At 39.7% G+C, this 27,734-nt stretch overlaps 1 protein-coding gene across 1 annotated transcript in view; it reads right to left on the bottom strand.

Annotated features, from left to right (window-relative positions):
* The window catches only part of Gk5 (glycerol kinase 5), a 75,345-nt gene extending 47,898 nt beyond the window's left edge, over nucleotides 1–27,447 (bottom strand). Inside the window, exons 1-5 of the mRNA XM_027933872.2 lie at nucleotides 27,216–27,447; nucleotides 16,468–16,561; nucleotides 14,016–14,091; nucleotides 7,588–7,681; nucleotides 760–891 (exon numbers count right to left, since the gene is read on the bottom strand). Of these exons, the coding sequence (XP_027789673.1) occupies nucleotides 760–891; nucleotides 7,588–7,681; nucleotides 14,016–14,091; nucleotides 16,468–16,561; nucleotides 27,216–27,377 (558 nt within the window). The 5' untranslated portion in view covers nucleotides 27,378–27,447. The remainder of the gene's footprint in view (nucleotides 1–759; nucleotides 892–7,587; nucleotides 7,682–14,015; nucleotides 14,092–16,467; nucleotides 16,562–27,215) is intronic.
* Between the last annotated feature and the right edge of the window lie 287 nt (nucleotides 27,448–27,734).

Raw genomic sequence — 27,734 nt, 5'->3', positions numbered from 1 at the left:
TATTTTACACACAACACAGGCATATTTCACTAATATGTTGTACACACCATACAATTCAATTTATATAGTTCAAAAATATTCAGGCAAGGGACTGGGGTTGTGGCTCAGTGGTAGAGCACTTGCTTAGAATGTATGAGGCACTGGGTTCGATTCTCAGCACCACATAGAAATAAAATAAAGGTCCATTAACAACTAAAAAAAATTTTTTTTTTAAAATTTTCGGACAAACTGGGCACAGTGATGCACACTAGGAGACTAAGGCAGGAGGACTGTAAGTTCGAGGCCAGCTGCAGCAACTTAGTGAGGACCTATGTCAAATAAAAAATAAAAAGGGCGAGGCATACGGCTCACTGGTAAAATGTCCCTGGGTTCGATGCCTAGTACCAAAAACCAAAAAGCAAAAATATTCAGGCAAAATTAAAGTATAGTACTGAGGAATACACACATAAATGATAAAAATGTAAAAATTTCATATACAATATGAAATTACACAGTGGTACAGTTCTTGATCCAGGTGGTGCCACACAGTCGTTGCTCTACTAAATATCACCCTGTGTAAACCTGTGCTTCGTCCACCTTTCTACATGTGTACACAACAAAAAGGTTTTAAAAACCAAATCAAGTAAATATGACTTATCTTCCATTCCAATAGTGGTGGGGCTTCATATTCCCTCAAATAATTGAATTACTAGTTTTATTTCTTGGATTTTCCCTTCCCTGGTCTTTCTCACATTTCTACACACAAAACCTTTTCCCTACCTCTGTCAGGTTCTGTAAAATCCAGGCCAATCGCAAAGAAGCCTGCTGGGTGGTGAAGGTGAACCGACTGGCTGCTAGGAGTCGCTTACTTCTAGTGAAGAAGTGCAGCACTCGGCAGGAACTGTGGAGGAACTATTGAAAAGAAAGGAGTTTAAGAAAACCCACTGAAGGTATTTGATGTTTCCTTATCAATTTATACATATGCTAACAAACCCAATAACAAACAAGTCATTGAACTACTTAGGAAGTTGTTCTCAGCACTTAAGAAAATCTAGAACAGAGCTTGGCTTGGTGGCTCAGGCCTTTAATCCCAGCCACATGGGAGGCTGAGACAGGAGGATTACTTGAGCCCAGGAGTTTGAGGTCAGCATGGGCAACATAGTGAGACCCCATCTTTTTTTTTTTTATATTTATTTTTTAGTTGTAGTTGGACAAAATACCTTTATTTTATTTATTTATTTTTATGTAGTGCTGAGGATTGAACCCAGGGGCCTCGCACGAGCAAGGTGAGCGCTCTACTGCTGAGCCACAACTCCAGCCCATGAGACCCCATCTTTAATAACTAAATAGCTAAATAAATCAATAAATAAGAAAAACCCACATAAGGGGCTGGGGTTGTGGCTCAGCGGTAAAGTGCTTGCCTAGCATGTTTGAGGCCCTGGGTTCGAACTTCAGCATCACATAAAAAAAATAAATAAAATAAATATATTGTGTCCAACTATAACTAACAAAAAAAACCACAACATACAGAAGCCTACAACTCTTTTTACCTATCTATTTAGTTTTAGTATGGAAATGAAGGAATAGAGTCTAGGGAAGAGGCTGTATTGGTAGAGTTCTTATTTCATTAGGCTTAGGTAAACTTAAATTTTGTTTGAGGTCTATCTGTTTAGTTAATTCACTGCTATTCAAATTGTAACACAATCTACATAAAACTCTTGACCAATCTTTGATTTTGAAGGCTCTTATTCCATATATTTTTACAATATCCATTATCTTGTATTTCAGCTTCAGGTTGCCTCTATAAATCAAAACCCTAAGAAACCCGAATCTCATCAGTAAGAATGAACTCCTAGTAGCTCTTCCTCTTTTTTTATTAGAAATCAAGTTATTACTAACTCAGAAGGAAATTTCCCTATATGCTTTTTTTAACATCAATTTCTGTGTCAATTTTATTGAGGTACAATTAACATACAGTAAGATTTGCCAATTTTTTTTTTAATGTGTGTGTATGTGGTGCTGGGGATTGAAACCAGGGCCTTGTGCTTGCGAGGCAAGCACTCTACCAACTGAGCTATATCCCCAGCCCCAAATTTCCCTATATTTTAAATAATTAATACTTAGATGTTTATGATTTGATTTAATACTATCTATTCTTACCTAATTATCTAAGAACTTATTAAAAGCTTAAAAAGTATTTAAAGTACTTAAAGTGACGGCCTATATTCCTTTTGCTATATTTTAAGAAATGATTCAAACTTAAGTTCTTCATTCATAAGCATCCTGAATGGAATCCAGGGCATCACTCATGCTAGGCTCCACCACTGAGCTACACCCCCAGTTCTTTTTAAAATTTTTTTACTCTGAGACAAGGTTGTGAAAGTTGCCCAGGCTGGCCTTGAACTTACCGTCTCAGCCTCCAAAGTAGCTGGGATTACAGGAGTGCACCCCAGCCTGGCCACAATGTACCTTATTATTAAAAATTGGATTTAGGATACTTTGAGGATCTTCTGTTAAAAATGCTGACTCATTGGGGGTGTGGATACAAAATATTAAGAGCTCCAGCACCTGTACTTTGAGTCAACACCTGAACAATGAACAACTTCATTTACATCTAACAAGTAATTGTTGGGGGCCCTCTATTCTATATACGTGGACTGTGTTAGGCCTTGAAAAAAAAAAAAAAAAGAGACAGCCAGAATCTCTGCCCTGTGAAAACTGCTATTCTTGTGAGAAGAGAGACAAATAAGTATTCAAACCAACAAGTTAGATAACCTAAGAAGACAGAATGTAAAATGAATAATTATTTAATGTGCCACAAAGATATGTATCCCAATTTCAAATGTGTTAAAATATGAAAACAATGGCCAGGCGCAGTGGCATATACCAGTGGCATAAACCTGTAATACCAGTGACTCAGGAGACTAAGGCAGGAGGATCACAAGTCCATGATCAGCCTCAGCAATTTAGCAAGGTCCTAAGCAACTTAGCAAGATTCTTTCTCAAAATAAAAAAATAAGGGCTGGGGATGTGGCTCAATCGGTAGCGCGCCCGCCTGGCATGCGTGCGGCCAGGGTTCGATCCTCAGCACCACGTACAAACAAAGATGTTATGTCCGCCGAGAACTAAAAAATAAATATTAAAAAATTCTCTCTCTCTCTCTCCCACTCTCTCTTAAAAATAAATTAAAAAAAAAAATATTATCATCATCTGTGGTGCTAGTGATCGAAACCAGGACACCATTCGTGCCAGGCAGGTGCTCTGCTACTGAGCTACACTGCCAGCCCCGAAGTTATTATTTTGGGGCTGGGGATGTGGCTCAAGCGGTGGCGCGCTCGCCTGGCATGCGTGCGGCCCGGGTTCGATCCTCAGCACCACATACAAACAGGGATGTTGTGTCCGCCGAGAACTAAAAAATATTGAAAATTCTCTCTTTCTCTCTCTTTCACTCTCTCTTTAAAAAAATAAATAAATAAAAATAAAAAGGGCTGGGAATATAGTTTAGTGGTAAAGCATCCCTGGGTTCGATTCCCAGTACCAGAAAAAAAAATGTGTCTTAAAACTCATGAATTACTGGTGGTAATATAAATAATAAAATCGGGCTGGGGATGTGGCTCAAGCGGTAGCACGCTCGCCTGGCATGCGTGCGGCCCGGGTTCGATCCTCAGAACCACATACAAACAAAGATGTTGTGTCCGCCGAAAACTAAAAAATAAATATTTAAAAAAAAAAAAAAAAGAATCGTTTAAAAAAAATAAATAAATAAAATAAAATCATTCTTGGAAACAGGTTTGTCAGTTTCTTAAAAAATAAAACACACAAGTACCAGATAACTCACCAGTAGTGCTTTGGGATGTGGTTTTATTTACATGAAGTTCTATACAAAGAATGCTTATAACAGCTTTATTTACAATAGGTAAAAACTGGAGTTAGCACAGATGTCCTTCAACAGGTGAGTGGTTAGATAAACTGTGGCACATCTGTACCACTGAATACATTCCAGCAATGAAAAAAAAAGAGTTGCTAATACACCAACTTGTACGGATCTCCAGGGAACAATACTAAGTGAAAAAAGCCAATCCCAAAGGTAATATCAGAAAAAAAAGTATGATCCCATGTATAGAACATTTTTTAAATAAAAACATTTTTTAAATAGAGGACTGATTAGTGGTTGCCAAGAGATAACGATGGGAGAGAGTGCGGAGTATGGAGAGAAGAGGTAGATCACAGTTAATTAAAAGGCAACATAAGAGATCATTGTAGGGGCTGGGGTTGTAGCTCAGTGGTGGAGCACTTGCCTAGTACGGGTGAGGCACTGGGTTCAATCCTCAGCACCACATAAAAAATAAATAAATAAAGGTTAAATTATTTTTTAAAGAGAGAGAGAGATCATTATAGCCATGCACAGTGGTGCATGTCTATAGTCCCATCACTGGAGGCTGAGTCCCTAAGCAACTCAAAGAGACCCTGTCTCAAAATAAAAAAATAAAAACATGCTGGGGATGTGGCCCAGTGGTTAAATGCCCTGGGTTCAATCCCTAGTACCTTGAGGGGGAAAAAAAAAGAGAGATCATTGTAGTGATGGATATGTTCGGTATCTTTTTGTGAGTGTGTGTACCAGGAATTGAAAGCAGGTACAATTTATCACTGAGCCACATCCCAGGCCTTTTTATTTTTCTAGTTTGTGACAGGTCTTGCTAAGTTGCTGAGGCTGGTGTTAAACTTATAGTCTTCCTGCCTCCGTCTTTTGAGTCATTGGAATTATAGGCCAGGCCCAGGCTGTTCAGTATTTTAATACAGCAGCAGATACCTGGAACCTGCACAGATGGAAAACTGTATAGAATGTAACATAGGCACACAAATGAGTACAAGTAAAACTGGAGAAATCTAAATAAGATCTATGGATGATATTCATGTTAATATCCAGACTGTGACGTACTATAGTTTAGAAAAATGTTATCATTAGGAGAAACTACACAGTATATAAGGGACTTCTGCAATTTTTCTTATAACAACATCTGAATCTATGATTACGTTAATTAAAATTTCAATTTAAAAGACGCATGTCACAGGGCTGGGGTTGTGGCTCAGCAGTACAGCGCTCACCTAGCACATGGGAGGCCCTGGGTTTGATCCTCAGCTCCAAATATAAACAAATAAAATAAAGGTATTGTGTCCAATTACAACTTAAAAAATATTTTAAAAATAACATGTCACCACAAGGAACTGATAAATGTTGGAGGAGACATTCTGAAATTTAATAAGTTTGGTGCAAGAAACAAAGGGAAATGTGAAAGACTAGGGTAGAGAGGGCTCTTCACAAGGGCAGGGAAGGGTTCCCAGAGGGGCTGACACATGGGTGGGTCCCTAAATCACGAGAAGGATCCAGTCATCCAATCATGATGGGAGAACTCAAGGTGAGAAAGGACTGGAGAACTACATGAACAGTATGCACCTGTAATCCTAGAGGCTTGGGAGGCTGAGGTAGGAGGATCACAAGTTCAAAGCCAGCCTTAGCAACTTGGCAAAGCCCTAAGCTACTCAGTGAGACCCTGTCTCTAAATAAAATACAAAAAAAGGCTGGGGATATGGCTCAGTAGTTGAGTGCTCCTGGGTTCAATCCTCAGTACAAAAAAAAAAAAAAAAAGAGCTACAAGAACAAAAGCAGACGGGCAAAGATGGACAAAGGGGTCTGCAAAGTGGACAGGGCCAAACTGTGTTGAGGAGTTGGGATTTTATGCTAGGGCAGAGAAGACGCAGTGATCACTAAGAACAATGAGAGAAGGCCTGGGTGGCTGAGCAGGCTGGAGGAAGACATGGCTGAGGAGATGACTCCACGTCTCAATTACTTCCTATTCCTTGGGCTAGCGATGGCCAAACTAACGACCATGGTGCCAGCTCTGACAAATGCAGTAGAAACAGCTCCCACAGCCTGAATCCCAAAACCATGAGCCCTAGGAAGAGTGACAGCAGGGAGGGGTTCCTCCACAGCTAGGACACACCTGCAACAGGGCAGGCTCAACTGTGCCAGTATGCTTTTTGGTGCATTTTCCACTAAGAAGAACCAAAACTTTCATCAAGCACATGTTCAGTTTCAGGTAGATTCAGCGCTTTTAATGCTCAGTGTTACGCATGAGGTCTTAGTTTTACATCAAAATTTGGCATCTGGAGTTCATACTGTAGAAGTAAAATGTTTTTGTGGTCACAACTAATTTTCAAAGGAATAAAAGTTTCAAATATCTCTCTTAAGGAATATTTGGTGGACTATTCAACTTTTTTTTTTTAATATTTATTTTTTAGGTGTAGATGGACACAACACAATGCCTTTATTTTTATGTGGTGCTGAGGATCGAACCCGGGTCCCGCCTGTGCTAGGAAAGCACTCTAACGATTCCAGACCCTTGGTGGACTATTAAAAACTACTGGTTCAGGGGCTGGGGTTGTGGCTCAGTGGCAGAGCACTCACCTAGCACGTGGGAGGCCCTGGGTTCAATCCTCAGCACCACATAAAAATAAATAAATAAAATAAAGATATTGTGTCCAACTAAAAAATAAATATTAAAAAAACTAATGGTTCATCAATCCCCAGTATCCAAAAAAAATTATACATTAAGCCATAAAATTACAAAGTAAAATTTATGTATTTACTTATTTAATTTTTTGCAGTGCCAGAATGGAACTCAGGGCTTTACAAAATATTAGGGAAGACACTCTACAACTAAGCTGCATCCTCAGCCCTAAATGATTTTATTTTAAATTATACATTTCAGGATTCAAGATATTTCCTTAAAATCACTTTCAACTCCTTTAACTACCATTTCTTTCCTATACACACAAACTCTCAATATTCAGTCTCACAAATTATTATGACAAGATGCATTTAAATATATGTAAAATATATATACACACATATATACACACAATATATGCACTGTCTGGTGCCAGCATAGTAGCTGAGAAGGCATTTGATCATGAGGCATTAGAAATTGATTATTTTATCAATATGGAATATTAATTGGAACATCAAACACCGAAGGTTGGACCACGTTTGAGGAGGTGGAAAACACCTGACCCTTTGACTCAGTAATCTCACAGTGAGGAGGGAGGGAGATTTCAGAGAAATAACACAATTGCAGCTAGTGTTGATGCTGTTGCTGCTGCCACCACCAGCGATAGCACTGTCACTGACTGATGGCCTACTACTTCCAGGCATAAAGTGAAGAGTTTGTGGCAGGCTGCCAGCTATTATCTCAGTATCCATTCTTCACTTTATTACAACAATGATGAAATTTGGATATTTCATTCTATCTAGTCTGCGTCTTTTCCATTTCTCAAGGATAGAAACACAAATTCCCACTAACAGGTAAAAGAGTGGTCCCCCCAACCTCCTCAAGACTTCCCAAGGTGCAACTATTAAGTACGTAAGTCTACCATATATAATTTTGGGTGACTATTATTAAACTTTACTGGTTTGGGGAATTGTTTGTGTACTCTTAATATCCTAAAGCAACAAACGAAGGCAGTTATGTAATTAAGTCTACAGTTAAGAGGTAGTTATAGGAAAAAACAATAACATCCAAATCACATAAGATCTAAGGAAAAGATTACCTTCATTATAAGAGAATTATTCCAGGATTTTACAAGTTCAATTGCTCTTAGGTCTTGCCAACTAATAAAGTTGTGAAAATGATTTCCTGTTTTCCTAAAAAAGAAGGAAACAAAGTTTTGAGACTCTGTAAACATCAGAGACTATACTAAAGATCTGCCATGAGAGAAAACAAAATTAGAAGCTAAAATATAATTTCAAAGCATGATTTAATTAGATGGGGCTTTCTGAACAGCTTCTCTTTGATTTTTTAAACTAAACACACTGCATCACAATAATATGACATACATTGTGAAATTTTAGATCAGATTCCATCCCCAAAGATAATCTTTTTGAAATACTACAATGTGTGCACACCCCAAAACAACAAACGAAAAGGCCTTTGAAAACTTGTTCCACATATTTCTCTCTTTCTCTCTAAGGATTGAACCTAGGACCTTGCACATGAACACTGTACCACTAAGCTACATCCGAAGCCCTTTTTTAAATTTTTTTTTTTTTTAGTTGTTAATGGATCTTTATCATTTATTTATATGTGGTGCTGAGACTCGAACCCAGTGATTCACACATGCTAGGCAAGTGCTCTACCACTGAGCCACACAACTCCAGCCCCTCACCCCCAGCCCTTTTTATTTTTTGAGACAGGATCTCACTAAGTTGCACAGGTTGGTCTTGAACTTGCAACCCTCCTGCTTCAGCCTCCTGAATAGCTGGGATAAGAAGCTTGTGCTGCCATGCCCAACGGCTTCTTTAAAAGCAAGATACAAAGCCAATGCCTTTTCCCTTCCTTGTACTTACCCTGATACATATAATCAGATAAAAACTTCTGACCTCAGAGGATCTAAAATATCACCTGAGCCTATTTCTTTACCTTTCAATTGTAGGATTTGGCCTAGCCTTCAGGAACCTAATACGCTTACCAAAATTTCTCCAATAAACAGAAATTCAAACCGGGCATGGTGCCATGCTCCTTAATACCAGTTTCTTGGGAGACTGAAGCAGAAGGAATGCAAGTTAGAAGACAGCCTGGGCGACACAGTGAGATCCTATTTGCAAACAGAAAAGGCAGGGGACGTAGCTCAGTAGTAAGGTACTTGCCTAGCATGTGTGAGGCCTTGGGTTAGCTCCCAGCCCTGCAAAAAAAAATTTAAACATTAAGAAAATAAAAACCCCTGGGCCAGGGTTGTGGCTCAGTGGTAGAGTGCGTACCAAGCATGCATGAGGCACTGGGTTCGATCCCAGCACCAAATAAAAATAAACAAAATAAAGGTATTGTGTCCATCTACAACTAAAAAAATATATTTAAAAAAGAAAAGAAAAACCCCAGAAATTCAGCAAATCCTGGGTCAATACCACAATAAGAGTACAGCACTAAAAAAATATAGAAGAATCTGGGCATAATGACACACACCTATAACACCAGGTACTGGGGAGGCTGAGGCATAAGGGAAAGATTCCAAGTTTAAGGCCAGCCTGGACAACTTAATGAGATGCTGTCTCAAAATAAAAAAATAAAAAGGGCTGGGGATATAGCTCAGTGATGGTGTACCCCTAGGTTTAATCCCCAATAGTGGAAAATAAAGAAAGAAGTAGTGAAAAACTCCTTTCTCCTATTAAGGATCCTACAAATCAGCCACTGGTTCCCACAAACCTGTGTGCCAGCAGTGACTGCACATGCTCTACCACTGAGCCACACCCCCAGCACAGCATCTACTAACCTTCAACATTAAACTCGGGCTGGCTTGCTACCCTCTTCAGGTCCCCTCCTGTGTTACTTTCCAAGGCTGCCATTCCCCACTCTACTTAAGCAGTCCACATTTATGGTCATATCCTCAATGATTTCAGCCAATATTTATAAGGCAATCTTTGTCTGTTTCTGGGGACAGAGCTGTGAACAGAGACAATGCATCTTTGCCCTGATGAACATACTTTTTACCAGGAAATTCAAACAAAGAATCACTCAATTGCTTACATAGGACAAGAATAAATGTCATGGAGTAGAAGTTCAAGGTGCCATAAATATATTTAACAGAGAGACCATTCCTGGACTGGGGGTCAAGAAAGGCTTCTTTGAAAAGTGACTGTGGAACTGAGCTCAGAAGGTTGCTTAGGAATTAACTAAGAAGGTGAACATTTTTTTTTTCCCTGCCTTGGTACTGGGGATTGAATCCAGGGGCATTTAACCACTGAGCCACATCCCCAGTCCTTTTTATTATTTTTTTTATTTTGAGATAGGATCTCACTAAGTTGCTTAGGGCCTTACTGAGTTGCTGACACTGGCTTTGAACTTGTGATCCTCCTGCCTCAGCCTCCCAAGTTGCTGCAATTATAGGCATGCCCAACAGGAAGGTGAATATTCTTGAAAAAAAGTGCTGTTATTTTTTCAGTCATCATGAAGCAGTGTTAGGGACTGGCAGGCTAGTGTGCTGAAGAGCAAAGTGGGGGAAATCAAAACGTGGAAGCGATATTGCCAATTCAGATCACAGTACAAGACAATCTGGAAAACTGACCTCAAGGGGAAGCACATATTCCAACATTCACATAGCACTGACTTGGCTTAATTCTATTTCTACCAACAATAAAAGGAGAAAAAAAGAAGAGCATAAATGGCAATGTTATAATGAAACTGTCTTAAGCCCTTCCAACACGTTATACCATTCTGTGGCTCTTATATATTTTGTGTCATAAATAAGTGGCAAGAGCCATTAACATAAATATTAAATGCTACAATGAAAGACATATTTCATGTGGCAAGATCATGGAATAAAACTTGAGTAAGGAGACTTACTTGGGGGCTGGCACTCCTACTCAGCTTTGTATTCAGTTCAGCAGCACCACAGCGAGTCACTCCCTGGGAACCTCCCAACAGTTACGGAGGGGAGGGTTCCCCGCTCACTGGCACGACTCACGCAGTTTATGTTACTGATTGGCACACACCCTGATCTGAGGTTAGTTGGCAGAAGTCTCCCTGAGAGACACAGCGACGCAAGAAACAAATAGCTAGTGATTTTGTAAAACAAAAGAAATTTTTAAAAAATCAAAACAGAGGTGATATATTTGGAGTTATTTTAGAAAGTCAGCTAAACACACCACTGATTATATTGAAGGAAAAAAAAAAAAAAGAAGTTAAATCCAAAGAATATGAAGAAAACTCAAGGACTGAAAAAAAAAAAATTAACAACATTGAGTTTCTCGGTCTCTTACAGGGGGAAAAAAACAAGGAGAAAAACAGTAAGAAAGTTCTAAGTTTTATACTTCCTGATAGCAAGCATATGGAAAACAGTGTTTGTATGGCCATGAGGACAGGGATATATCCTGCTCATAGGAAAAAGGCAAACAACGAGGGGGGAGGAGGGGCACTGGCTGGACTGGAGCAAACAATAGATTGTTCCAGAGGGTCTGGTCTGTCTCCCTTCCCACAGAGGAACAAGGCGTACTTCAAGCTTCTGGAACCTGCCAGCATCATGCACCACAGTGGCTCACTCAGGCCCAATGAGCAGAATAAGCCTCCATTATTTTAGGGTAAAGAAGAAAGGGGCCTTGCATCTATCTTAAAAAAAATCTGCAATACAGTTTTCTACAAGCAAAGAGTGTTTCTAAAACTCACAGAAGAATACAAATATTTCAAAAAAGAAAAAAAAAAAAAGCCAAGAAAAGAAACTCACATAATTGATCTAGGAAGAAAACTTGTTCCCTCTACAAAGAAAAATAGCAATACCAATAAGGGAAGCAGACTGCTTGGAATCTGATTCTTATATCTTTTCTAAAAACAAGGTATGGTCCTACTGCTGCCCAACAAGTGTATTCCTGAAACTCCTATCTTGAATGAGAGGTACCAGATCCTGACGAAAGCACTCTGGGGGGCCCATGACCTTATCACCAAATCCAACCAAATGTGACACTTCCAAACAGCTCCCTTCCTGGAAACACTCTCTTGCCTCCATGACCTTATCATCCCCTTCTCAGCCTGGCTTTGATCCTGCTTTGCCAGCTTTTTCTTTCCTGATTTCCTTTTGATTCTGGAGGAAGGGGTCATAGTCCAAATCCTCAGCCTGCTTCTCTTCTCTCCAAATAATCCTACCAGATAAATCCACTTGTCTAGACTTCATATGCACCAGCAGTTCTCAATTGAGCATGATTTTGCATGTGGTTGTTACAATAGGATGGGAGTGGGGGTGCTTACTGGCATCTCACAGAGACCAGGAAAGCAGCCAAACATCTGCATGCCATGGAACAGTTTCCACAAGAAAGAACTTCCTGTCCCTAAACTTCCACAGTGCCATTGATTAAATCTACACAGATAACTTGAATTCATTCATCACTTCATCTGATGATATATTACTATTAAAGACTCACCATATTCAAGGCACTGGAGGGCAGGCACAGGGGGACTGCAGATGAAGGTATCAACCTCAGACACACCGTGCCTCGAAACAGAAAGTAGCTATATGGAGATCTGCTGTGCCTCACCCTAAAGACACCAATGTTCCAGACACCTCCAGCATATCTCCACATTCAGACATCCAAAACCAAACACTTTATCATCTTCTCTTTAACCTAGTCTCCCCAAACCCAACCTGTTCCTCTTCTTGTGTTCTCTCTCTCTCTCTCTCTTTTTTTGTGCTGGGGATTGAACCCAGGGCCTTGCGCTTGCGAGACAAACACTCTACCAACTGAGCTATATCCCCAGCCTCCTCTTTTTAAAAAATATATATTTATTTATTTATTTTTTAATTATAGGTGGATATAATATCTTTATTTTTATGTGGTGGTAAGGATCGAACCCAGTGACTCACACATGCTAGGCAAGCGCTCTACCTCTGAGACACAACCCCAGCCCTCTTCTTGTATTCTCTGTGATTTTTATCACACTCTCCAAAATATCAAGGCCAGAAATATTGCTAAATTCAAATTTCTTCCTCTTGCCTAACACTAAATCAGAAACCATGTCCTAGCTAGGTGCTGCCCTGTACTCCCACCTGTAATCCCAGCTACTCAGGAAGCTGAGGCTGCAGGATCCCAAATTCAAGATCAGCCTTAGCAAATTAGCAAGACGCTGTCTCAAAATAAAAAATAAAATGGGTCAGGGGTATAGCTCAGTGGTAGAGCACCCCTGGATCCAATCCTCAGTACTGCTGGAGCAGAGGTAAGTTTGTATGAATTCACCCCAATTATATTTTTCAGATTCGCAGGGATTTTCCTCCTCCTACTTATATTTCCCAAGGCCCAAGTTCAACATACACTTTGGAGTCTAGTGCTTTGTAATAAAGACAAATTTTACAGGGTTGGGTTTTTTTTCTCCCTTAAAAAAAACTCACACTGGCTGGGCACAGTGGCGTACAACTGTAATCCCAGCAACTTCAGTGGCTGAGGCAAGAGGATCCCAAATTCAAGGCCAGCTCAGCAATTCAGGGAGGACTTGGACAACTTAATGAAACCCTGTTGCAAAATAAAAATCAAAAAGGGCTGGGGATGTGGCTCAGTGGTTAAGGGCTCCTTGGTTCAATCCCTGGTACCCAAACCTCTGCCCCCCAAAAAACAACACATGCTGGGCTAGAGGCTTGGCTTGATGTTAGAGTACTTGGCTAGCAAGCATGAAGCCGTGGGTTACATCTCCAGCACTGCAAAAATAAAATAAGACAAAAAACCCAAAAAGATAATTTGGAATCTTGGCTCTATTTACTGAGTAATTTTGAACAATCTCCTTATTTCTTTGAGTTTCAGTTTCTGTCTCTTTAAAAACAGACACAATACCTAAATAACAGGTTTGTTATAAAGATAATGAAACTTGGAGTATCATAGGTGTTCACGCTATGGTTGCTATTAAATACCATAATTATGTCTAATCTGCATATGCCTCGGATGCTTGGTACCTACACAGTAAATTAGGAGTAGTCTGAAAATTTAAACTATAAGCACAATATTGGAATTTTCTGGGTTGCCAGGTGCGGTGGTGCATGGCTATAACCCCAGCAACTTGGGACACTGAGGCAGGACTGCAAGTTTGAGCCAGCCTCAGCAACTTAGCAAGGCCCTAAGTAACTTAAAGGAGACCCTGTTTCAAAATGAAAAATAAAAACGGCTGGGGAGGAATGTGGCTCAGTAGTTATGTGCCCCTGGGTTCAATCCCCAGAACAATAACAACAACAAAAGATTGTTAAATTCCCTGACTCTCTCTAGGAATAACATAATTTTTTAGATCTTCAATCCACTCCTTTGGAAGTTAACATCCAAAAAGAGGAGGAGAATTTCATGACAAGAAGCTCTTTATTGTTATTTTACATAAGTAAAGCCCAAGACCAAGTGAGTAGCCTGCAAGCCAGAAAGTAAGCTCATCTCAATTCACCAAAATACCCCAAACAGGTTTTGCAGCTGCTTAAGCACTGAAGCAGGAACCCACAATACAGTGCTTATCACACAAAGCACTCACCTGTTCCACGTAATGAAAGTCGCTCTCTGTGTGGATATACCAAGACCAACAATCTGGTTCGTCTGTGCTCCTGCAGCTGCAGGTGAAGACCAGTGAAACACATGTTTAAAAGCCAGTGATGTTTACTTGACCATATTACTGTATGGAAAATAAATTATTCAATATAATCTTTAAGGAAAACTCTTGGGTTTAGCACTTTGTGGGGGAGGGAGTTCTAGGATTACAGGCATGTGTGTGGCCATGCCCAACTGGGCTTAGCATTTTAACGAAACAATTAGAACTAATAAATAAAGCACTACCTGGATGATTTTGTAGTTTTTTTTTTTTTTTTTAATTTAAAAGGAAAAAGACATAGCCTAACAAAATAGCTTTAAACGTTAGAAAAAGAAAAATGTATTCAAAGTAACTCAGGTAGTATGTTCTTCTTCCTGATAACACTAAAAAATTGAAATTTAACCTAGGTGGTGATCAATCACAACATAAGATGATTGATGGAGATAAAGGTAAATAATTATTAAAGCTGAGAATATGTTTTCAATACAAATAGAAATTAAGGATGTAAATAAAAACATGTTTTTAAAATCCAAATTTCCTAAAATATAGTAATACCAAGTGATTTTTATAATTTTTTTTGAACCAGGGATTGAACCCAGAGGAGCTTTTACCACTGAGCCACACCCCAGCCCTTTTTGTTTTTTTTATTTTGAGACAGGGTCTCACTAAGTTGCTTAGGGCTCCATTAAATTGCCAAGGCTGGCCTCAAACTTGCGATCCTTCAGTCTCAGCCTCTAGAGTCACTAGGATACAAGTATGCACCTGTAACTTTCTTTTAAAACATCAGTTTACCCCACTGGGAAAATTTTGGCCAACTTCAATTTGAGCTCTGAGGAAAATTATCACACCATACATAGTATTCCTTACAAAAATATTCAACCTGAATCTCATGATGAGAAAATAATAAGACAACCCCCAAATGAGGGGCAGCTTGCTAAACTGGCCTGTGCTTGCTTGCTTTCTTTTTTGAATACTGAGGATTGAACTCAGGGGCACTCGACCAGAGTCACATCCTCACATTCTCAGCCCTATTTTGTATTTTATCTAGAGACAGGGTCTCACTGAGTTGCTTTGTGCCTCACTTTTGTTGAGGCTGGCTTTGAACTCAAGATCCTCCTTCCTCGGCCTCCCAAGCTGCTAGGATTACAGGAGCGCACCATTGTGCCAGGCTTCGCCTGTGCTTTTGAAACTGTCGATGTCATAAAGAACCTGCTATAGATTAAAGTAGACTAAACAGACTAACAGCTATTTGCAAAGCCTCATCTTTGCAATCTAGACAAAGAAAAAGTTATTATTATTTTTTTACTGAGATAAGAGAATACTGAAGACTAAATACTAGAGGACACTATGAATGCTAAATATTGTTAAATACTGTAGTAAGGTATTTACTAATTTCCTAAGTGTGATAACTGCACTGTGCATACACATGAGGACATGGCTTTTCTTTGGAGATGATGCTACAGTGTTTAGACGTGACAGATTACACCACAAATAACCCTCAAATATTTCAGGAAAAAATATTCGTGGAGAAAATTGTTTAAATCTGGGAGAAGGGTATACCAATGTTTGTTCTATTATTGTTGAAACGTTTTTTGTTTGTTTGTTTCTTTACTGTGCTGGGGAAGAAACTCAGGGCCTCATGCATGCTCTACCACTATGAGCTAGCTTCTCATTCCTTATTCTTGCAACTTTTTAATAAGTTTTGAAATATTACAAATTAAAATAAGGGGGAGAAGCAATTCAGGCTTGAAAAATGACATAAAATACTTTCTATAATCTATAAGTCATCTTCTGCAATGTTACTGAACACAGTTGCGCTGAAAACATTTTTCTTTATTTTTTTCTTTTTGTGCTGGAGATTGAACCCAGGGCCTTGTGCATGGGAGGCAAGCACTCTACCAACTGAGCTATATCCCTAGCCCTAATAACACTCTTAAAGAGCTAAGATTTTTAGTCCATGGCTGTGGTTAGAAGACCACATCAACTGATCACAGAAGGAAAACTTACTTTACAATGAAGTAAGTTTTGAACAGTTGCGAACTCAGTACATGGTAACTGTTTATAACCCAATAGTATTCTATAAGCATCAGGAAATCAAGTCAGTCCTAGGTACAAGCAGGATGAAAGAAGATAAACATTCATTTAAATTACAGCTGAACAGACAAATGGGGGGACATGGTTGCTGTTACTTTTCCTTATTGAAGTGGTTTGCTGTGAATCACAAATCACCCCCCAAAAATATAGGGAAACTGTGACCCCTAATAAAATACTACATGTATATTATAACAACAAATTCTACAGAATCCTCAGAAAACTCTTAATAAAATCCCTGAGGAAAACTCTTATTACAATCAAAATATACCATAGAGGCCATTGTTATTTTTATTAATCCTATTACCTTTGATAGCATCTTTTATTACAGCAACAAATTGAGTCCAGAGAATGTCAGGATCAATTTCAACCCAGCCAACTCGAGGATAAAGGTTTTTTACCTATTTAAGAAAAGAGAAAATTTAATTAAAAATAATGAGATTGAGTCGACAGTAACTGGGCGTTGGAACTACTGGTTAAAATAATTAACATTATTTATCTAGTTAATTTTTATTGTTAAAACTGAGGGGCTGGGGGTGAAAACCAGGGGTAGAGTGTAGACTTAGCATGTGTAAGGCCCTAGATTTGATCCCAAGCACCTCCCCCAAAAAAGCAGAAAAAAAATACATGTAGGAAATTAAAGAGACTATATGGTAACACCAAAATAGCAGTAGTTCATGAGTTTATAGAGATTTCATCTTCTTTTATCTTACTTTTATTTTTCAAGTTTTCTACAATGAAGGATTTTATAATAAGACAAAAGTCAGACTTCTAAAAGGTTAAAAAACAAATTTAAAAAGAACTGAGTTCCAGTTCAGATTATAATGAGTAAAAGTGTACTCCATCCTGTTTCTTCTACTATGTACAAATATAACCCTAGAGAATACACAGGCAGCTTCTTGGACTCTTAAATAGTATTTAGTAGCAGGTACACTGGGGAACTAGACAAGAACTTGTGTACCAATAGCACAAAGGAGGACTGAGTTTGGTCCCCAGAACCTCACCCCCACCCCCGACATACACATATACTTCTTTTTAGTACTATTAGACTGGAAGGGAACTTCCCATTTTTCTGACTTCCCCTGAACTAGTACTCTAAAAACTAAATTGGGTTCCAGGCAAAGCTCTGTTGTTTGAACTCATAGAACCAGAAGGGGAACCCCCAACACTCAGAGGGAACATAGTGATCCCCCTCTGCCTTTTTCTCTTTTTCCTCCAAGACTCCCTACTTTCACACCCAGGCTGGCCTGAAGTGTGGCTGCAGCAGTAATAGTGGTTATCAGTAGGATTCAACAAGCATATACACACTGAGGAAGGGAAAACTTCCTTCCTAATCAGAGAAGGCAGTCCTGAGACCAGGAGGTAAACCCCTGTGGCTTTCTTTATCTCTCTGGGCCCCTGTTGCCTCAGATGCATCCAGAAAAATGAGGTAACAAAAGATCCAAATTTCAGGCTAAAGACCAAAAGTGAGGCTCAGGGAATTAAAAAAAAAAAAAATAGTAGTTGCACAAACACCTGTAATCCCAGCTACTCTGGAGGCTGAGGCAGGAGAATCCCAAGTTTAAGATCAGCCTGAGCAATTTAGAGAGACCCTATCTCAAAATAAAAAATTTAAATATGTGGTGATGTAGCCCAGTGGTAGTGTTCTTGCCTAGCATGCTTGAGACCCTGGGTTCAATACCCAGGACCAAAAAAAAAAAAAAAAAAAAAAAAAAAAAAATATATATATATATATATATATATATATATATATATATATATATATATTATATATAAATCTCAGAGAGAGATGAGCTTGGGAAAAACATCATAGAAAGTTGTAAACAAACTCCTAGGCTCACATGGAAGCTGTACTTGCATGTTGCATGGATGTAGTTCTGAACAGTATACCAAAGACATTAAGAACAAAACTAAGGGCCAGACAACTGCCTGAGTCACTAGGCTGTGCATATATCCAAGGCAAATCTGAAAAGTACTACCAAGATTTAGGAAACACAAGTACTGCTGAATGCATAATGCATAGAAGGCTGATCAGAACTAAGTCTGAACCCAATAACTGCCTGATGAAAGAAACATTGGCATTTTTCGTAAGATTTACATAAGACCCAGTCTTTTAACATAATATTTAAAAATTAGGGCTGGGCACAAGGCCAATCCCCAGCACCACCAAAAATAAATAAATACTTATATGATAAAAATTAAAAACTCACAGAATGGGCTCAATAGCAGAATGGAGATAACAAAAGAAAGTCAATACTTGAAGATAGATCAATAGTAAATATGTGGGCTGGCATTGTGGCTCAGTGGTAGCGAGCTCTTCTAACAAGCGTGAGGCGCTGGGTTCAATCCTCAGCACCACATAAAAACAAATAAAGGTATTGTGTCCAACTTCAACTAAAAAAGAAATATAAAAAAATAGTAAATATGTAATGTAAACATGAGAAAGAAGAACAATTAGAGAAAAATAAAACCACAGGATATGTGGGACAATTGCAGAAGGTTTAATTATTATTGTATAATCATGGTCTCTGAAGAAGAAAAGGATTCATCGTAGAGAGAAAAGTGACTTCAGGGAAATAACAGTGCTGAAAGTGCCTGGAGTTCACAAAAGCCTTAGAAATCTCTACCAAAGTCTAAGGCACTATACCTTCAGATACATCATAATTAAAATGCACAAAACTAAAAACAAGGAAAAAAGTTTGAAAGCAGATGCATTACATGCACAAAACTACATTTTTAATGTACTAAGTGAAAAAGAATCTTAGAATTCTATATCAAAACCCCAGTAGAATGGAGATGTATATATGTGCAAGATGATTTTAAAATTTATATGTAAAGGCAAAAGAACTAAAATTGTCAAAACAATGTTGAAAAAGAATAAACTTAGGGGCTGGGGTTATGGCTCAGGGGTAGAACATTCGCCTAGCATGTGTAAGACACTGGGTTCGATCCTCAACATGACATAAAAATAAAATAAAGGTACTATGTCCACCTACAACTAAAAGATAAATGTAAAAATAATATTAAAGAATAAACTTAGAGAGATCATGCTATTCAATTGCAAGACTTCCTATAAAGCTACAATGATCAAAAACTGTGCTACTGGCATAGAATGGACAAATAGATCAAAAGAAGAGAACAGAGTCCAGAAATAGAACCACACAAATATGGCCAATTGGAATTTTACAAAAGAGTGAAGACAATTTAATGGAGAAAATGATGTTCAACAAGTGATATTGAACAACTGGACATTCATATGCAAAAAAATCAACTTCAACCTGAAGTTAACTCAAAATGGATCAAGATCTAAATGTAAAACCTAAAATTATAAAATGTTTAGAAGAGAACATAGGAGAAACTCCTTATGCTTTGAGCTAAGCAAAGAATTCTTAGGACACCAGTCGGACAATTCATAAAGCAAACAAAAAAAGGACAAAATGGACTTTAATCAAAGTTCAAAATATTTACTCTGAGAAAGACACTTAAGAATATAAAAAGACAACTTAAAAAAAGAAAATGAAATGACAAAGTATAGCCTAGTAGAAAATATCGGCAAGTCACACATCCAACACCAGGACTCACATCCAAAACACATAAAGAGGGCCACAGTTGTGGCTCAGTGGTAGAGCGCTTGCCTAGCATATGAGTTTGATCCCTGGCACCACATAAAAATAAACAAATAAAATAAAGGTATTGTGTCCATCAACAACTAAAATACACACACACTCACACACACACACACATATGAAAGAAATCTCAAAACTCCACAGTAAGCAGGGCTGGGGTTGTGGCTCAGCGGTAGAACACTCACCTAGTACATGTGAGGCCCTGGGTTCGATCCTCAGCACCACATGAAAATAAATAAACAAAATAAAGATATTGTGTCCAACTGAAAAATTAAAAAAAAAAAAAACAAAAAACTACACAGTAAGCAAACAACCCCCTTAAAAAATGGTTCTTAAAAGACTTGATCACGCACTCTACAGAAAATATATGGATATCAAATATATACATGAAGACATTCAACATCAATAGCTATTAAGGAAATGAGAAATTAAAACCACAGTGAGTTACCACTCCTTATGGGTAACTGTAGGGGGGAAAAATAACAATAATAAGTACTAATGGGGTCTGCGGCTGTAGCTCAGTGGTGGAGCGCTTGCCTAGCATGTGTGAGGCACTGGGTTTGATCTTTAGCACCACATAAAAATAAATAAATAAGGTCTTGTGTCCATCTACAACTAAAAATATTTTTTAAAAAAAGGTGAAGTACTAATGGATATGAGAAATATTTGTCTCTTTTACATTCCTGAAGAGAATGCAAAATGGTACAGCCACTCTGGAAAAACCTGGCAATTTCTTATATAAGATAAACTTTTACTTGCCAGATGACTCACCAATCCCACTCCTGAGTATGTGCTCAGAAGAAATGAAAATTTATGTTCCCATCAAAATCTGTGCATAAATGTTTACAGCAACTCTAGTCATAACCACCAGAAACTGCAAACAATCCAAAATGTACTTCAACAGGTGCATGAATGTGGAACATCCATATAATGAAACCTCTCAAAAATAATAAAACAAGCCGGGCATGGTGGCAGACACCTGTAATCCCAGCAGTCGGGACACTGAGGCAGAATGATTTTGAGTTCAAAGCCAGCCTCAGCAAAAGCGAGGTGCTAAGCAACTCAGTGAGACCCTGTCTCTAAATAAAATACAAAACAGGGCTGGGGATGTGGCTCAGTGGCCTAGTGCCTCTGAGTTCAATCCCCAGTACCTCCCAAAAATAAAAGAAATAAAAAATAAAATGAACCAACTATCAATACTCACAACGTAGACAAATCTTAAAGGCATTATACTGAATAAAGCCAGCCATAAAAGGCTACCTACTGTATGATTCCACTCACAATGACAATCTGAAAAAGACAGAACAACAAACTATTCACAGCACACCTGTGATCCCAGCAACTGGGGGGAGGGATCAAGTTCAAGGCCAGACCAGGGAATTTAGCAAGAGCCTGTCTTGTCTCAAAAATAAAATAAAAGGGTTAAGAAGTAGATCAATAGGCAAGCACCCCTGGATTCAATCCCGAGTACCACATACACACACAAAAAAACAACACTACATCATAGAAAATAGATCAGTGGTTACCAAGGGTACAGTTTGGAAGGAAGATATGACCTCAAAGAGGCAGCAGAAAGGTGTTTGGAAGGTTACTCCTATATATGTGCTAAAATCCATAGAAACTACATACTAAAAAAAAAGTCTATTTTACTTTGTTAATTAAAAAAAAAAAAACTGTAAAAGTCTATGGGTTTGGGGCTGGGGAGATAGCTCAGTTAATACAATGCTTGCCTTGCATATACAAGGCCCTGGATTCAATCCCCAGCACCACAAAATAAAAAAAAAATTTTTTTAAAAATCTATGTGTTTAAGTCAACTTGATGGCATGAACATATGTATTTATCCCAATTCCTTTCTGGATTCCTCTAAAAGAAAACCATTAAGCTGGGCATGGTTGTGCACACCTGTAATCACCAGCAACTCAAGTGGCTGAGGAAGGAGGATAACAAGTCTGCAGTTAGTTTCAGCATCTTAGTGAGACCCTGTCTCAAAATTTAAAAATAAAAAACGCTGGGCATGATCATGGTGAACGCCTGTACTCCCAAAGGCTCCGGAGGCTGAGGCAGAGAATCATGAGTTCAAAGCCAGCTTCAGCAAAAGCAGGGTGCTAAGCAACTCAGTGAGACCCTGTCTCTAAATAAAATACACAACTGGGCTGGGGATGTGGCTCAGTGGTAGAGTGCCCCTGAGTTCAATCCCCGGTACCAAAAAAAAGACAACAACAAAAAATTTTTTTTAATTCCTTTTTTTGGTACTCTACTACTGAGCTCCTTCCCCAGTCCTTTTTTTTTTTTTTTAATTTTCAGACAGAGTCTCACTAAATTTAGGGCCTAAATTGCTGAGGATGGCCTTGAATTTGTGATCCTTCTGCCTCAGCCTCCTACACTGCTAGAATTACAGGCGTGCATCCCAATGCCTGGCAAAATTTTTTAAAAAATGTTTTAAAGGCTGGGGGTACAGCTCATTGATAGACTGTCCTTGGATTCATCCCAGTAATAACAAAAGGGAAAAAAAAGTAATTAAAAAGACTTAAAGCTAAGGGTGTGGTAGCTCAGTAGTAGAGCAAGCACTTGTATACCATGTGTCAAAGACCTGGGTTCCATTCCTAATACTTAAAAAAAAAAGGGACTTCAAAGGCACAAGGACAAACAGAAGAGGAAAGCAAACAGGATCAGACTATATTTTAACACATATTTAAAATATGAACAATGAGTGGGCAGGTGGTACAACACTTAGCCTACTGGAGAAAATGCCCACACCTTACTCCCTCTTCAGAATACCTGCACCTCTGTTCTACCCACCCCACCCTCAACCCTACCACACTCTGGGGTAAAACCATTATTCCTCATAATGGCCAGGCTGCCCAGAGTCAGATCATCTCTACCCTACTTCTCAGAATGGAGCACTCGGGGGCAGGAAGCATGTCTCTTCTGTGCATTTCATCCCCAGTATCCAGAAGTGCCTAGGACATCACAGGTATTCCTCAAATAAAAGGTGAACAAGACCAGTGCAGTAGTATGTGCGGGGCGGGGGAGGAATAATGAATCAATATATAAGCAAATTATCACAGCAAGGGCCATCAACAGAGAAGAGATTTTACAGATGAACACTAGAAATTAGAGATACCTCTGAATGCTGAGATGCCAGATAGGGCCGTATACAAAACTGATTCAAGGTCTTTTTAAAGATCTCAGCCAAATCACTGCCTCTCCCTAACCTGGCAGAAAGTAAGAAGTTTACTCTCTAGAGTAGCTAAACCCAGAGTTCTACATAACAAATACCAGATACAGATACAGCTGAGTGCTAGAGCAAGGCATGGTACTGAAAAAGTGAACAAAAGCATCATTTTAGGAAAATTTCTAAACATTTAAGAAATAAATAAACACAAAGAACAATAACATGGGGAACAGAAGGGTGACTTAAGGTACTGTAGGAAAAAGAATCTATTATTATTTAGTGAGCTCATCAGTAACAGATTTAATGAAATCTATTTCTCTTCCATTAAAATATTTCTGTCATTTCCATCCAAGGGTTTTCTGACTACAGATTATAATGGTTCAACAACAACACTTTCTCATCCCCCAAAATTCAATGTGGTATCACTGCTTCAGGCAACAAATCTTCAGACTTGATGATGGACCCACTGGCTCACTTCACCTAATTCCACCAACCTGGACAGGTCACAGCATCTCTACATTGGTCCATTTTCCATTGCTATAATAAAATACCCGAAGTTGGGTAATGTATAAGGAAAAGAAGTTTATGCAGCTCACTGCTTTGTTTTGTTTGCAGTACTAGGGATTGAATCCAAGCACACCTTGCCCCTGAGCCATATCTCCAGCCCTTTTTATTTTTAATTTTGAAACAGGGTCTTGCTAGGTTGCTGAGGCTGGCATTGAACTCACTGAACTTGTGATCCTCCTGTCTCAGACTCTTTAGTTCCCGGGATTACTAGGCCTGCGCACCACCATGCCCAACTAGCTCACAGTTTAGGAGGCTGAAAGTCCAAGATCTGCCGGTTCCCTCAGTTTGTCCTCTGATGATGGCCCCCTTGGCTGCATTATATCATGGCAGATGACCATGGCATCACTGCAGGATTTATGCAAGAAAAAGAGAACGTACAGCAAGTCAGGAAGCCAGGGAAAAGGAAATTGCCAGGATCCCAAAAGCCAAAAGAACCACCTTGGTTCCTCTGAGGACAGCACCCTCAGTGACCTAAGGACTCCCTACTAGGTCTCACGTCTTTAAGGTTTCACCAGCTCCCAACAGTGCCTTACTGGGAGCCAAGCTCCCAACACAACCCTTGGGAACTCAAACCATAGCAGTCCCCAACATGTAACAGGAGTGAAATATGTCCCTCTCTAGGAGAACCAAACCAAAATCAGATGGAGAATATAATCAAAGTTAAGAAGAAAATGTCTTCTGACTACAAACAACAACAACAAAAAAATGATAACCAGCAGTGTATTTTCCAAGAGGGTACCATGAGTACACAGTATTGGAGATGTCACTGTTCTCACTGGAGTGAAACTTCTGTCCTGAACTTGTTCTTCCAATCATTATCTTACCAACTTCTCAGAACAGCATGATATTCAACTGGAGAACAAGATAAATTTTCTATATCAAAACAAAAAAATTTTTTTAGTTGTTGATGAATCTTTATTTTTTATTTATTTATATGTGGTGCTGAGAATAAAACCCAGTGCCTCACACATGCTAGGCAAGTGCTCTGCCACTGAGCCACAACCCCAGCCCTAATTTTCTACATTTTTCAAAACAAAATCAAATGTGCACCTGTGCGATTTTATATAATATTTAACAACAATATTTAAGAGTCTAGAAGAAATACTTTAAAAAAGAATACAAATTCTCTGGGCTGGCAATGTAGCTCAGCAGTAAAATGCATAACCTGGGTTTGTTCCCCAGCACAACTGAAAACAAAAACTAATGAAAAAGTCCAAAGTGCATCTCTGTTGTTAAAAATTTTAAAAATATATGAGTGTACAAGAAATAAAACTGAATTCTTCTGAGAGGTCTAGTACAAACCTCCTAATGTAAGTCCTCATGTCTGGGATTTCAATTTTCACTAAAAGGTCAACACTATCTATCTTATTCATGTCTCCAAAGAGTTAGCTCTTTTTAGGTTTTTATTACTATTCCTTCTATCATAGTAGCATGGGTGTGATTTTTTTTCACTGGAGAAAACAGATACAATCAAGTTTTTTTTGTCTAAGTCATAGAATTCATGAAGTAAACTGAATTCCTAACACTTTAATTATTTATTTAATTCATTTAATTATTTATTTAATTCATTTATTTATTCTGTGCCCATGAAGTAATAAACCAGGGGCTAATTTGCAATGTAGACCGACAAGACCTTCCCAAAGAACTCAAACTATCTGCAGTAAAGGACCAGATGCTGCTTTTGTATTTTTATTTTTATTTTTCTGCAATGCTGGGGATAGAACCCAGGGCCTTGCACAGGCTAGGCAAGTGCTTCACCAGAGAGCTGCACCCCCAGCCTTGTGGGCCAATGATTTTTAAGATACAATTAAAATAAGTTCCTAGAAAATGAGACACACAAAATAAAATCCCAAGTGTTTCATTATTAAAGACAACAGACATAAAATTGCTTTGCCAAATTGCTACACAAGTTTCTAAACGCTTAGTTTTACTTATTTCAAATCCAGCAGTCCCAGACCCATAGTTAAATACTACTGAAAGCTTCCACCTCAAGTTGGAGAGACATTGCTATAAATTCCTTCATCTAAAATACTGCTTCGTCCCTGGAGGACAAATTTTTCATATTTTCATTTACTCATATATTTTTGCAGACAACTTCTCCACAGATTAGAGTATGAGCAAACCACCCTAGCTTCCTTCAATCACTGCAATTTTGATTCATCTTTGAGATTCTTAACCTCATTTCTAAAACACCAATGACTTGCCCCAAATTATATAGCAACTGTGAAACCACATTTTCTAACAAGTTTCTCCTTTTGGATCCAAATACTCCATTTAAAAAAAAAAAAATCATTGCTTAAAACAAAAGCACTTTGAGTCTAGAATTCTAAGGGAGAATGTAAAAAGTATCACTGTGTTTGTGATAAAGGCTCATAATAAGATAAGGAGTACAGTCACTGAAGGACAGTGTCTGTCTTTCATCTGTCCTTTCAGGTTGGGGTAGAGACAGGGTTGAGGCCAAGGGGTATTCCTGCACTGCTAGCCAGGGAAGGAATCAGGGATTTGCTGCAGTCCCAGCTCCCTGTCCTTTTACTGAAATCTGAATGAAAGTCTGATGTTTCCTCAAAACGAATTCTCAAAGCCCTCTCTACTTACTTGCATCCTAGGTAGACTGGCTCCTGGGCAGCTGCTGGGATAAAAAAATACAGTGGGAAGACAGGTGGACACAGAGAAAAAAGAAATAGTCCCATACCGTTGGAAATGGTTGAGGAAACGAATTGCTCCATACCATTTCTAACACAAAAAGATGCAGGTATTGAAAAGAGAAAATAAGAAAACCATATCTAATAAACATTACTTCTGTTGCATTGAGAACAAGAATATCAAGTTGTTGAGCCAGAGTTGTGGCTCAGTGGTACAGCACTTGCCTGGCATGAGTGAGGCATTGGGTTTGATCCCCGGCAACCCGTAAAAATAAAATAAAGATATTGTGTCCAACTACAAATAAAAAAGTATTCAGAAAAAAAAAAGAATATCAAGTTATTGGCTGCTGCACAGAATAATCAATAGTTCAAAGCTTTGCTAACAGCCAACCAATGACTTCGTAGGTTTCTCAACCCAGGAAAAAGATGTTTTTATGAATTCTCAAAGTTGAAAAGAAAATAATAATAATAATGACAACACAACTTTCAAAATTGCTCAATTCCTCAATATTCATGGAAACCAGCTGTTCATGTGAGGAAGCAGCACTTTCAGGAGTAGTTAATAAAGATGACAACCGAAAAACAGTCAATAAATTAAGTTTTGTCAAGACCTAAAAATGTTTAATGTAAATAAACTCGGAATTGGAGGTTTATCAAAGAAGTACAGGAAAAAGCAAGCAAATCACAAACCACCTCTGGCTGGATACACGGACCCTGCCCAGCGCCGCACAGTGAATCACCTCAAGTCCCACCCAGGTAAGGCCGGAGAGGGGACTTCCAGGAAACAGAGCCCGCGAGCGGCGCGGGTCACACACCCGCCGGGTGCGCTCAGCGTGGCAGGAAGGGCGCCCGCGGTGCAGCCCGCCGGGGGAGGGAATGCGCGATGTGGCTGTCCGGGCGCGCCACTCAGGTCCCCGGGCCCGCCGTGCGGCAGGTGGCCGCGTCCAGGCTGGGAGGGGCGGACCCGCCCGCTCGCCTCTCGGGATCGATCCCGCGTGTTCCGCGAGACCCACACCTGCGCCCCGACGCCCGCTCCCCTGTCACCTTCTGCGCGCTGGAGCCGCAGACCCGCGCCGTCCGGTCATAGACGTGGCAGCGGATCATAGAGCTGCCCACGTCCAGCCCCAGCACGAAGCGAGCGCGCGACGCCTCCAGCGTGCTCTGCTCTGGGCGAAGCTGCTCCAGGCTAGTGGGCAGCCCCGACATCGCGACGCTGCTCGCCGCTCGGCCGGAGCCGCTTCCACAGCGGGTGGGCTATAAACGCCGGCACCTCGGGGACTGAGCGCGCCCTGCCGGGCCACCGCCCCCGCCCCGCCCCCTCCGCGAGACCGCTGGCGCCCCGCCCCGCCGAGGCTCCGCCCATGCGTCGTGACGTCACGGATGCGCGCCGGGCGGCCGCGCGGGCAGCGTAGAGGTGAGCCGGGGAACTGGAGCGCCGGGAGTCTACACTGGTCTTGTCTTCGCCGCCGTGGCCTCGGATGCCGGCGGAGGTGGCGTGGACTTAGCCATCGGTTCTAATGACTTCGCTTACGGCCTCCCGCTCCCAGAGGCAGCAACGCCTGG

Source organism: Marmota flaviventris, chromosome 8 (assembly GCF_047511675.1).
Source record: "Marmota flaviventris isolate mMarFla1 chromosome 8, mMarFla1.hap1, whole genome shotgun sequence".
NCBI classification, from domain to species: domain Eukaryota; kingdom Metazoa; phylum Chordata; class Mammalia; order Rodentia; family Sciuridae; genus Marmota; species Marmota flaviventris.
Note: the sequence above shows the minus strand (reverse complement) of the source record. Positions and strands in the feature narration are given on the sequence as shown.